The sequence below is a fragment of the Macadamia integrifolia genome, chromosome 2 (genome assembly GCF_013358625.1).
Source record: "Macadamia integrifolia cultivar HAES 741 chromosome 2, SCU_Mint_v3, whole genome shotgun sequence".
NCBI classification, from domain to species: domain Eukaryota; kingdom Viridiplantae; phylum Streptophyta; class Magnoliopsida; order Proteales; family Proteaceae; genus Macadamia; species Macadamia integrifolia.
The window spans coordinates 1,541,771-1,554,089 of record NC_056558.1 but is presented as its reverse complement, the minus strand read 5'-3'; the positions used below and the strand labels follow the sequence as shown (position 1 = coordinate 1,554,089).

General features: G+C 38.1%; 1 protein-coding gene across 2 annotated transcripts; it reads left to right on the top strand.

Annotated features, from left to right (window-relative positions):
• Window positions 1-3,448: 3,448 nt before the first annotated feature.
• On the top strand, window positions 3,449-11,344 carry LOC122071831 (mitogen-activated protein kinase kinase kinase 3-like). Of its 2 annotated transcripts, none has more exons than XM_042636254.1 (11): window positions 3,449-4,002; window positions 4,896-5,252; window positions 5,491-5,578; window positions 5,746-5,808; window positions 8,149-8,309; window positions 8,448-8,523; window positions 8,738-8,797; window positions 8,893-9,000; window positions 9,103-9,339; window positions 10,456-10,562; window positions 10,675-11,344. In XM_042636254.1, exons 1-11 carry the CDS (start codon window positions 3,566-3,568, stop codon window positions 10,934-10,936), a joined length of 1,956 nt encoding a protein of 651 aa, XP_042492188.1. In that variant the 5' UTR covers window positions 3,449-3,565; the 3' UTR covers window positions 10,937-11,344. The 2 variants fall into 2 exon arrangements, with proteins under 2 accessions (XP_042492188.1, XP_042492189.1); XM_042636255.1 differs by having other exon boundaries at window positions 3,450-4,002; window positions 10,459-10,562.
• The last annotated feature ends 975 nt before the right edge of the window (window positions 11,345-12,319 follow it).

Genomic DNA, 12,319 nt, shown 5'->3' with positions numbered 1-12,319 from the left:
CCCCCCCCCCCCCCACCAAAAAAAATTAGAACTAATGGAATCAGTCCTGCCTTCACTGCTCTTTGAGATAATAAAGAAAAAATTAAGGTATTATTTTATTTATTTATTTATTTATTTTTTTCTCATACTAAACCAGTAAGTGGGTCAAAAACATCTTTTGGTCTGGTCTGAGTTAAAAAAACCGTGATCAAAACTTTCTTTTAATTGGTAGAGTGGAGTTTTTTAATTGGTAGATTGGAGTTTGCATTTGGTTGGCTGTGGGAGATAGAAAGGTTCATGTCTGCCTTGTATGGACAATTCTTGGTATTTTGGAATCTTGGATGGTTTTAACTTCCAACATAATCTAATATGATTAGGTAGATCATAATGGGATAACAATTATTAAATAGACATCTTTATAGGTTTTGGGCCCTTAGGAGATGTCTTGGGGAATGCTTATGAGGAATCTGAATAAGTACAAAAACAAAAAAATATGAATGGTTATGCATCCAAGGTTAACCCCCACGCTACTACTCTTAAATTTAATTCTACCTTACCTTCTTCTCCCATTCCCTACCCCACCCCTTTTTTCCTTTCCTTAGAAAAATTAGAAGTATATACCTGAAAAGAAAGGCAAATGGATATATATTCTTAATTTCATAGGCTTTTGTCTTAATAAATTATTTGTTTGGAATAATCTTTAGGGTTTTGTTTTATCCTTGAGATTCTAGATTGGAATGAAGCTGAAATGCTATTAGCACTACGGATTTGTAGGGCTAACAACTCTACTAATCACTCTTCTGATTGATACATGTATTTTAAAAAAAAATTAAAGAAACTTTTGAGACACAGAGAGAGAAATTAAAATACAAAGATGGATTAGAATATCCTGATTCATTAGCTACTCTATATTAATTGGGTATCATATATAAAAAAAAAAAAAAACACCTTTATTTGCTGAATTTTTTCATATGTTACCAAGCTCAAATGTGTCTTTTGCTATGTTAATAATTTTACGAAATTCATTAATCTTATACATAGATTTTATGCAGTGTTGAATGGGCATATTTGAAAGGAAAATATCCAAAATAATGAAACCCTTTCACCAAGCCCCTTAAATAATGAATCCTAAAAATTCATAGATATGTAAAAGAAAAAGAAGTTAATAATAACGAATGAGTCCTTAAGCCCCTAAGCCCACATACTTCTTAAAGTAAAATTTTATTATATAAAATGTAAAATCTATAAATGGTGTCCATATTATTTAATTTGTTTTGCTAATTTTGAGCTATACACAAGCAAGACTTACATGGTATCTACTAACTTTTGGGATAAGAATGAATTGAGTTGAATAGGGTAAACTTTGGTTCTCTCTCTCATCTTGATATTTTCTCTAAGATGAGAATAGTGTGAGTTTGGCTAGGGGTGAAGAGAAAAATCTCACTCCAGGGATCTCATATAGCTCTGAGGCACCCATAACATGCTACATGTCACACTTTGTAATGATAAGACCTAAGTCTCAATGGTTGAGTAGATCCAACTTGAAAGATTATAAAAATGAAAAATCAATATGATTAGAAGATTTTAGACCTAACTAAAGTGGTACTGTTGAGCATATTATGAGATCATATTTGAGCATTTGTGAACCATCCAAGTGAAACTTTGAGTCATCCTATTGAAAACTCAATACAATTAAAAGTGGCTTGGCTTTAACCTTGAGATTCTACATTGAAATAAAGCTGGAATGCTATTACCACTACCAACTTTACTAATCACCCTTCTTATTGATAATCTCTCTCTCTCTCTCTCTCTCTCTCTCTCTCTAAACCTCAGTATCTTCTCTAACATGAGAATAGTGTCAGTTTCTCTGGGGTAAGGAGAAGAATCTCACAGCAAGGATATGGTCCAGTTCTAGATCACTCATAACATGCTACATGTTACACTTTGAAATGATCAGTCTGAGTCTCAATGGTTGAATAGGTCCCACCTTAAAAGATTATACAAATGAAATATCTATGTGATTAGAAGATTTTAGACCTAACTAAAGTGGTACCCTTGAGCATATTATGAGATCAAATTTGAGCATTTGTGAACCATCCAAGTCAATGACAGAAATGTAACCTTTCCCAATTTTTAATTCATTCCGAATTTCATCAATATCATCTATCTTGTCTCTTAGATGGGACCTCTATCTAATGTTTTAGATGAGATCTTTCTAATGGTATACCCTTATATTCTTAACAAAAACTACAGGGCATGGTATGGGTAGATTTTTGTTCTACTAAGAACAAGGTTAATTACTTGTCCTACACTACTCTCCTTCACCCACAAGGAATATAACAGTGGTCAGCATACTACCTGATTCATGATTAGCATATTCACTACATACCCCGCATAATAACACAATATGCGTAAGTCACTACGATACTATTTAAAGGTGTTTATTCAATTCAAAACTTGGAGCTTCAGACTAGACATACCATTTTTAGGGTCATAAGCCTAATAACCACACATTATACGATCAATGTGGGATTAATCCCCCATTCTTGGTTAAAAAAAAAAAAAAGGTACTCAATGCATCAGAACATATCAAAAGGGAAATGACAATTCTCCCTTGATTGGGTCCATCAATTTGACCCACCTCTTGCATGCAAATGGTGTTGTCCATTTTCTACTATGTGATTAATTTTTATTGGAAAGTGTTCTCTAAGTAAATAACATAAAAGAACACACTGATAAAGTATGATGGAATGATTTTATACATAGAAGAGCAACGAGACCATTACATATAAAGAAAAAAGAGATGAGAGGAAAGGAGAATGCTAATGTACCCTCTCCGACGATTTAGATAACATTTTCCAATTATTTTTTTCCTTCACTCTTGATCTAAAAGCTTCATAAGAAAGCTATGAAACGAAAAGTGATGTTGATACTTGAAAAAATATATATATATATATATATTATAAATTAGTGAAAAGGGGACAGCCATATCACATAAGTGATGGTTAATGAAACCAAATCCCACTAGTCCCGTGTCCCAACTCCCAACCCACACGCATTTCTGATTTATCATCAGTAGCAGCAGCAAGTACTGAGGCAGTGGAACGGGTCTTCGGGTACTGAAATTATATCGCTCTCTCTCTAACTGGGTCGAACCGAAACCCCGGATCCGTCACGTTTCCAATATGCCATCCCTTCTCTCTACTCCCACGCGGTATTGCACAGACCCCGATGTGGATTTTCTGCCACTGGGCATTTCTTACAATACATGCATCCAAAAGTGACCCCACACAATGAGCGAGTCCGGACAAAAACACACCTCTCTCTCTCTAACACTGCCATGTCAGCAACGGGGTTAATCCAACCACCGCCCGCCGGCTCATTTGGCTGAGCTGTACTTACTGTAGCCTTCGATCTTTCCGTTCCTACAAAGAAGTGCATATAAAATGAATTTACTGAAAAGGGCAGAAAAATAAGCGACGCTTGAACCTTGTTACTCCTCTCTTCTCTGAATCTCATCCACTCTCCCTCCCTCTCTCTCTCTCTCTCTGGTCTCTCTCCATCTCCATCTGCAAGGTAGTAAAGCATGCCTGGTTGGTGGGGAAGGAAGTCTCACAAGAACACCAAAGAACTGAAAACAGCAGTCCCAGAAGAACAACAGCACCACGATTACATCAAAGCTTCTTCCGTTAAGAACGATAAGAGGAAGAGCAAGGAGAAGCCCAAGAGCTTCGATGAGGTCTCTCCGATTCTTATCGCTCGTAACTTGGCCAGGACTGGTAAGGATTTTGGTGGGTCTTGCGGTTCAGATTCGGATGGCCACTGTGGTGTTGGTGGTGCTGTAGTTTCGGAGAAGAAAGGTCATCCTTTGCCTCGCCCCTCTGTGTCGTCGGCGCCGTTGCTGGTAATTGATCATGGACTTGGTTCGGGGAGCAGGTCTGGGTCGGTGTCGGTTTCCAGTGTTAGCTCGTCTGGGTCCTTGGATGACGCTCCCCCTGTTATTGGTTCCTTCGGCAATTCGAGGTCGGTGCTCTTTTTTGTTTCTTCTCCTCCTCCTCCTCTATTGGGATTTTCTGAACAAGGAATTTCTGGGTTTGGGTTTGGGTTTCGGTTTCGTTGGTCCTGCATGAATTTCAATTATTGTTTCTTCTTGGGAGTGGTCCTGACTTCCTGGGATTTTGGTTTCCGGATCGATCTATAATTCATTTTCCGATTGATCGGCTAATCGTTTCTGATGGAAGAGAAGATCAGTTGATTCGATTGATTTGCTGTCCCAGTTTTTCTTTCCACTCCCCTCTTCTTCTCCCCGACCTCTGCCCCCATTCTGTGTTGTCAAATGAATTTCCATTAGAATAAAAAATGATTTTTTTCTCCTCTTTTCGTAGAGGCTTTGCATCCGCCGTTAGGTTTTAATTATCGAAGCTTTATTCAGAATTATTCTCTAGTTGTCCTTCAATTTGAACTTTCTTATACTTTTTTACTTTCCTCTTTCTATTTTAGGAAGTTTTAATTGTAGTGATTTTCGTTTATTTTAAAATTTATGGACACCTCTTCTCTTTCCCTTGCTCGGTGAATCTTTGGTTGCCAATTAAAGCTTCTAATTTGGGAAATTAGTATTTTTGGAAGGAGAAACTTTAAGAAGCATCTGTTCTTGTTGCAAAAGCCTGCAATTCACTGGAATTTTTGCTTTCATTTCTTACGGGCTGGTTGCCTTCTTCTTGCTTCAGTTTGGGTTGCTTATATATATTTTTAGGGTTCTAGATTAGACTTTGCCATTTCATGGACATCAAAGCATAAACTGGCGATACTTTGCCATGGGTAATTGGAATAAAAGAAGTGTACATCTTTCTAGGACATTTATGCTTTCTTTCCCATCTCTTCAACTAACAAGACACTTCGTTCAATGGTGACTCCAGAGCACATGGTGAAATCAAGTTAAACTTGAGATCAAGAAGCCCAGGTCCAGGATCAAGAGGGCCGACCGCTCCTACATCACCTTTACATCCTACATCACCTTTACATCCGGCATCACCTTTACATCCGCGGGTATTTGGTACAAGTCTGGAGTCTACAGCAGGAAGGCAAGAAGATGGAAGAACTTTATGTCATCCACTTCCACTTCCTCCAGGTTCTCCTACTAATCGTTGCACTTCACCCACTTTAAGAAGTAATGGAGCCAACAATGAAAGCACACATTGTCTTCGATCAAAATGGAAGAAAGGAAAGCTCCTTGGAAGAGGGACATTTGGGCATGTTTACGCTGGATTTAATAGGTATAAATAACTCCTCTTATGAGAATGAAGCCCTTTACTCATTTACCACTCTATTTTTCCTTTATTTTCTTTTTCTTTCTGTATCTTTTGCGACTGTTTCACTGTAGCTCTTTTTTCCCATTCATGTGTGTTACGGGAGGGAGGGAGGGAGGGAGGGAGGGGGGGGGAAAGAGGTGCTTATTCCTTGAAAGGAACTGCTTACTCACACTAATGGAGTTTTCTATTGCCATTTGAACAGTGAAAATGGACAAATGTGCGCTATAAAGGAAGTCAAAGTGATTTCTGATGATCAAACCTCAAAAGAATGTCTCAAGCAACTGAACCAGGTATTTCTCTCTCTCTCTCTCTCTCTCTCTCTCAGGCATTGCTTCATTTTGCAATATATTTCTAGTTAATGCACTTGCTTCTGGCATTTTCACTTTATATTTCCCTATGTTAAGTATTCATCAAATGGTAGTGATTGGATTTTAACCAATTTTTCTCATTTCAACAGGAGATAGCATTGCTTAGTCAACTGTCGCACCCAAACATTGTTCAGTACTATGGAAGTGAACTGGTATGAACTAAGCTTAATTTTGTATTCATTTAGAAAACATTTCCCAAGTCTAAAACATGCATGCCACTCTTACCCTATAATCTGCCACCAAGATGGCCCCCAGAAGCTTATTAATTTTTTTGTGATAGTAATAACTTGGGCTGCCAGCATGAATATGCAGGTTGGATTCCAAAGACGGCTACTTCGTGCATAAAATGCCGAAGGTTAGGACTGACTCCAATCCAATCCTTCTGAAACCCTTCAAAAGTGGGACTCCTTGTAGGCTTAATAATCTAGTACTCACTTGTACTGGGAATATGATTAGATAACAGGATTTGAACATCATCTTGCCTACAACAAAATGAGTCAATTGGCCAAGTCCTATCATGACTGAAGACAACAATTTGTGCAATATGAACAACTGTTTGATACCATAAGTACTTGAATTCTTAATGTGGAATCCTATGTCAAATAAGGGTGAAATAGAGATTCCAGCAATGATCAGAGTCACAGGGCTATGTTGAACCAGGATAAGAAGTTTTTTTATATCTCACAGTTTTAAGGTGGTGAACAAACCCTCAAAACCTTGTTAAGATCTAGCGGCTGGATTTGGAGTTAAGGCATGGATATGGAAATTGAAAGTTCTGGGGGGAAAAAAAAAAAACAGATTTAGAAAGCAGTTGAAATTAGCAATAGATCTCAGAAATCAGGAACTAAGAAAATAGAAACCGATGTTGGAATTACAAACTAAAGCTTGACAGGAAATAACAACTGATGAAATTAGAAACTAAACTGAAAATAGAAACAAATTACAGAAATAGAAAGTAGATCAGTATTATTGTATTAGCAACAGGAGTCAAAACACTGCATTAGCACCAGCACTGGGAGTTCAGAACAGAACATCAATGACCTCCTGAAATTGATAGTTGAGTTGAGAACATAACTGACTGATTCTGGGATTTCAGAAAGAACAATACACATGGAAGTCAGATTCAATGGTAAAGTGTGATTTGCAACTGATTGGAAACGGAAACAATATCAGTACTTCAACCAACAAGGAAGGAGAAAAGAAGAAGAAAAGGTGGAAGACAGAAGATAGAAGAATAAATGAAAGGATATGTTGGGCCTCTCACCTAACTGTGCAGAAGGAATCCCACCAACTTCAGCCTTGGCATCCCACCAAGGTTTCCCTACTGCATCCCCCAATAGAGCAGTTTTAAATCCTACAAAACCATGTTCCATCTCTCATAGAACTCATAAGTTCAAGGCTAATTTATTTCTCAAATCAACGGTGGTTGGTATGTTCCCCTATTCTTTATTTATAACTTCATGGAAATAAGAAAAATAGGAAACCCTTATGTATGGTAGGTAGAATCCCTTACAACCATGGTTGTCAAAGCGCTGCCTAGGTGTCTAGGCTCTTTCTTGGGTCCAACACGACGGCATGCCTTGTTGACACTTCACGAATTTATGTTGATTTTCTTTATTGTTTTGTTTTGTCATGAATATGCTTATAATATATCCTATGCTTTGTTTGTTATATATTGATTTTCTCATATTAGGTTGTTATTAACATTATTATATCATATTACATTGATATGGCTTCTATGTTGCATATCAGCATAAGGGAGAATGTTTCCTATCCAGAGCGTAGCCTTTGCTAGTACCCCCTCTCTCTATCTCTCTCCTCCACGTCATGAGATGACCTTTCTTCCTCCTATTGATTGAACCGATAGGGGGCACTCATTGTCTCTCGCTTGCCTGCGTAGTCTCTGTTACTAAGCAGAAAACACACTCCATAAGCGTTATTATATAAAATTATCATTTCTATTTTTCGTATAATCACATCCTGCATGCCTAGGCAGGCACCTTGTTGTCTATTGTCTATGTGCCCCTCCGGCCCTTTGGGTCACCTAGTAGCCGTGACAGCTATTCTTACAACTTAAGTCTCTCTCAAAATATAAGTTATTCTAGAACATTACAAAATAGAAACTTACTACTTAATAGTTAATCCCATATAGGACTTAAATTCCTAATATTTAGGCTTACAAAATTGGCCCATTACAATAGTAAACCAAAAAATATAAAGCCATGGTCCATACAACCCATTGGGCACTCAAATTAAGCCTAATAATCCATTCTTGGTCCAGCTTAATGGTCTGGTTTGCTGCTGGCCTTTTTGTTCTTCTGAACTACATCAACAACATAGATCAATGCATGAAGCCACTTGAGCAGCTAGATTTAGGATTCACCTAATACATTTATTTAATGCAGGAGCTGACCAAGTTTTATATTTCACTGAATTTGCCTGAATATTCACCACCTATAATTAGAATGATCCTGAAATTTTTACATTTACAGGGGGAAGAGACGCTCTCTGTTTATTTGGAGTATATCTCTGGAGGCTCCATTCATAAATTACTTCAGGAATATGGTCCCTTTAAGGAACCGGTTATTCAAAGTTACACCAGGCAGATTCTTTCTGGGCTTGCTTACTTACATGGAAGGACTACTATGCACAGGTGCTTGCTTCTTATGCTAGTTTTGTGGAATGAGTTGCTATCTTGCTCCCTCTGTTAATGCACTTGTTTTTTTTTTTCTTTTCTGTTGAAGAATGATTTATTACTGCCTCAAGATCTCAAGTAAAATGTACTTGACAGGGATATTAAAGGGGCAAACATACTTGTAGGTCCCAATGGTGAAGTCAAGCTTGCAGACTTTGGCATGGCTAAACATGTATGTCTCTTAACCCCATGAAGAAGTTTATTTACAGAAATATGGATAGTCGGAATTCACTTGTGGTTTGACATTGTATGAACTTTTAAAATCAATCTAACTAAAAACAGTAGAATATTGAAAGGATAGAGCCACAGGGTACACACACAATGAATTTATCTTCTTATTCATTTCATATACCTACATACTGATCTGTATCGGTGTTTTCTTCCAGACCACATCTTTTTCTTCAGTGCTATCTTTCAAAGGAAGCCCTTACTGGATGGCACCCGAGGTACTCAATTGTGATCCTGTTTGTTCACTTTCATCCTTTTCCATATCCATAATGTTGGATATTGTTGGCTTATCTTCTAATTGTACTCTATCCAGGTTATAATGAATTCCAGTGGCTATGGCCTGGCAGTGGATATTTGGAGCCTGGGTTGTACAATATTTGAAATGGCAACATCTAAACCACCTTGGAGCCAATATGGAGGGGTCTGTATTGAATTTTATCATCTAGTTGATCCTTAAATAATTAATGTTTTTTAGAACTTCCATGTATGATCTAACATCAAGTTGCTTTTGTTGCATAAGCAGGTGCCCGCGATATTTAAAATTGGTAACAGCAAAGACATCCCTGAAATTCCAGATCACCTTTCTAGCGATGCAAAGTGTTTTCTGAGACTCTGCCTGCAAAGGGATCCATCTGCACGTCCTACAGCCGCACAGTTAATGGATCACCCTTTCATCCGAGACCAAGCTGCTTCAAAAGTTGCTAACGTCAATATAACTAATGATGCTCCCCGATCTTCCTTTGAAGGCAGCCACACACCGGTAAAGTTCTGAAGATTCTAAACTTCCTATTAGTGTACTGAATCTTTGGTTTCAGGTCCTATAATCGACCATCGAACATTATTAGAAGAATTTTGAGAGATTTGAAATTTTGAATAGTTTTTCCTGTTTGTATGCGCAAACTAGGAACTGTGATAACTCTTGCTTCCTATGTTATGCTGATGGCGATCCCTAACATGCAAATGCTGTATGTGTTTATCAATTGGGACCATCAAATTGATTACTCATCACATGCATTTTATGTGGTCCATTGGTCAGGTCAATTTGTTTATTTGCAATTTGTCTATCGCAACTGTGGAATGGCTTTACTCCATGGGGCTGCCGCCCGTCCTTATCCTTAATTTACAGAGCTCAAGTCTTTTCTAGGCTAGTTTAGGCAAAGAAAGGGGGACCTTTCATTCTATGCATCATGCTTATTCCAGAATTTCGAACTCTTTAACATGACCAATCCCTCGCAGGTTAATAACTCTATATGATCAACTAAAGCTACTGTGCTGACTTATTATGAAGTTCTTCCTCCCTGATTCTTGATTAGGAAATAATAGTAATATGGTTCACCTTAAAAGTCAAAATTAGAATCAAGTAGGCTGTTTTTTTTTTTTTAAATGAATAAGCGTGGATGTTGTTTGGAATAATAGTAATAATGATAATAATATCCAATGTTGGAGAGAAATTATTTGGCAACCTAATGCTATAAAAAGCAGTTGAAAATTGAACCCACCTTCAGTTATTTGAAGTTATGGTTCTAAGACTTGAATAAAAAAGAAAAAGAAATCTAGTCATTATCTTTCTATAACACAAACACCATAAATGACTGCCTGATCCACTGATGTGCTGCACAATTTAGTTTTTACTTTTTACATTGATAATCACAAGCGACATATTGGATGCATGAAGAGAAAAGGAGGATGTTGTGGATATGGAAATATATTAATTTGACAAGGATTGCCATCAGAAAATAAATTTGCTTAGGACTGCTGTGCTGACAATTCTTTTTGCCCTGTATGTCTTGTCTCTTTGTTTCCCTGCTTTTGTTTTTATATGGTGTATACCCCATCAGTCTTCACCTAACCTTATCAACATTTGTCACTCTTCAAGCAGACAGCCTCAGATTTCTGTCCCATCAGAACAAATATCTCCATACCTCAAAGAGATTATGTGACAGCACAACTAGCAACATCTTCAAGAACCTTCAAGAGCACTAGGTAATTTTCCTGACCTGCTTAAACTGAGTTTTTCCACCCTTACTTCATACTTATCATTCATCGCTGCTTAGGCTTCATCTACTAGTAACTGATGCTTTCATATAATCTGCAGTGATAGCATGAGAGTGAACCTGTCATTGCCAGTGTCTCCCTGTTCAAGTCCAATGCGGAACTATGGACCAGCATACAAAAGCTGTTTTCTGTCTCCTCCTCATCCAGCTTATACATTTGTGGGACAAAGTGGGTTTGGTCTGAATAATTATTCAATGCTGCCAACAAGACCAACAACTAATTACACTGCTGATCCCTTGGAAGACTTGCTCCATCCAAGGACCCAAACACCTGGTGGGTCGCCCAGAGCAAGACCCAATTGAGACATGCTTGGGAAGAGACAGTGTATAGGCTTCTTTCCTGATGACTCTGAATTCCTCCTGGATTGAAATGGCATATTGTATTCTAGGATTTGATGCACATCCCTTTTTTAGCCTCGAAGCTGCGATGGGCGCAATGCAAAGGATTATAAATGGATTTGTCTTCTTCATTTGCGTCCAATTGGATGAATCTTTAAGATCATCAAGATTGAGAGTCGTGGTTGAACTTGGAGAGGTAAAGTATTGAGGTGGATGTACCTTTACTGTCGGGGCAAAAGGGAATCTGGGCTGCGGAATTTCTGGATGTTATGACCTCTTCAATGGCTGTAGTCGTTGTAACTCAAAGATAGTCAAAAAATTTATGTAGAAAAAAATTGTGCATAAAGAAATCTACTTTTTTTTATCCTTCAATCATGTAGTGATTGGGTTGTTCAACCTCTTTCTTGAAGAGGTGGAATGGGTGGAAGCCATCTTTTTTCTTCTTTGTGGTTTCACAGTCAATGCGCACAAAGCCACAAATGCTCATGAGCTGGCTCATAGTTTGGTTCAGTGTGAAAAGCCCGTTCTCCTTAAGAGTTAATGGTGTTGAAGCCTGAAGGGCAAGAAAATGGACGTAAGTCTAATAAGGTGTCGCCACTTGGTCACAGGAAATGGAATTTCAACTAAAGAAAGGTGACTCAGGGTTACCAACCATTTACGCTAGCAGTTGCCTTCTAGAGGAACTCTTATAGTAGTGCTGGCTTACCTTTCTCAGAGTTGAATGGGTCAGAGACTGAAACGCTAAGCCGACGAATCCATGAGCTAGAAGCTTGGAGCGCTATGTCATCACCTACCAAAATCCAGTTCTTATGGTATTTGAAAAGAAGTTCAAAATAATAGGAACCTTTTTTTCCCCTTCTGAATGAATTGGACCATTGCAACCAAGGATTCTAAACCCAAAATTGGGTCGAATCACTCCCTACTGATTCTGATTTGGATTGGCTCAGAATCAGGTTGGAATCAGTCCCTGAAGTGGAATCCCCACGCCCAATCAATAGGACCATGAGCATGGGAGGGGGTGTCATACAGTTCGATAACAGGACATTAAGACGTCAAGGATGAAAGAGATTGTTAGGTGTCATACAGTTCGATAACAGGGCATTAAGACGTCAAGGATGAAAGAGATTGTTAGGAGAAGAGAGAATGGGAGAATCATACACACCAACAGTATGCAAAGTTTTTTCCCGATGATTCAGTTAGCGTAAGGATATTTTAATTTGGGAAAGATGTACCATGGCTGGCCTCTACACTCTGACATAGGGAGAAATGAAATGACCATTACCCCCATGAAAATGGAAATTCTTTTATTGTTTGTCTTTACGTGTGTTTTTTTTTTTTTTTTTTTTT

Bases quoted from the DNA above. Each gene is read 5' to 3' on its own strand.
- LOC122071831 (XM_042636254.1), top strand. From the start codon at position 3,566: ATGCCTGGTTGGTGGGGAAGGAAGTCTCACAAGAACACCAAAGAACTG. The intron at 9,001-9,102 runs GTCTGTATTGAA...TTGCATAAGCAG, and splicing joins CTTGGAGCCAATATGGAGGG to GTGCCCGCGATATTTAAAAT. The intron at 10,563-10,674 runs GTAATTTTCCTG...TATAATCTGCAG, and splicing joins AGAACCTTCAAGAGCACTAG to TGATAGCATGAGAGTGAACC.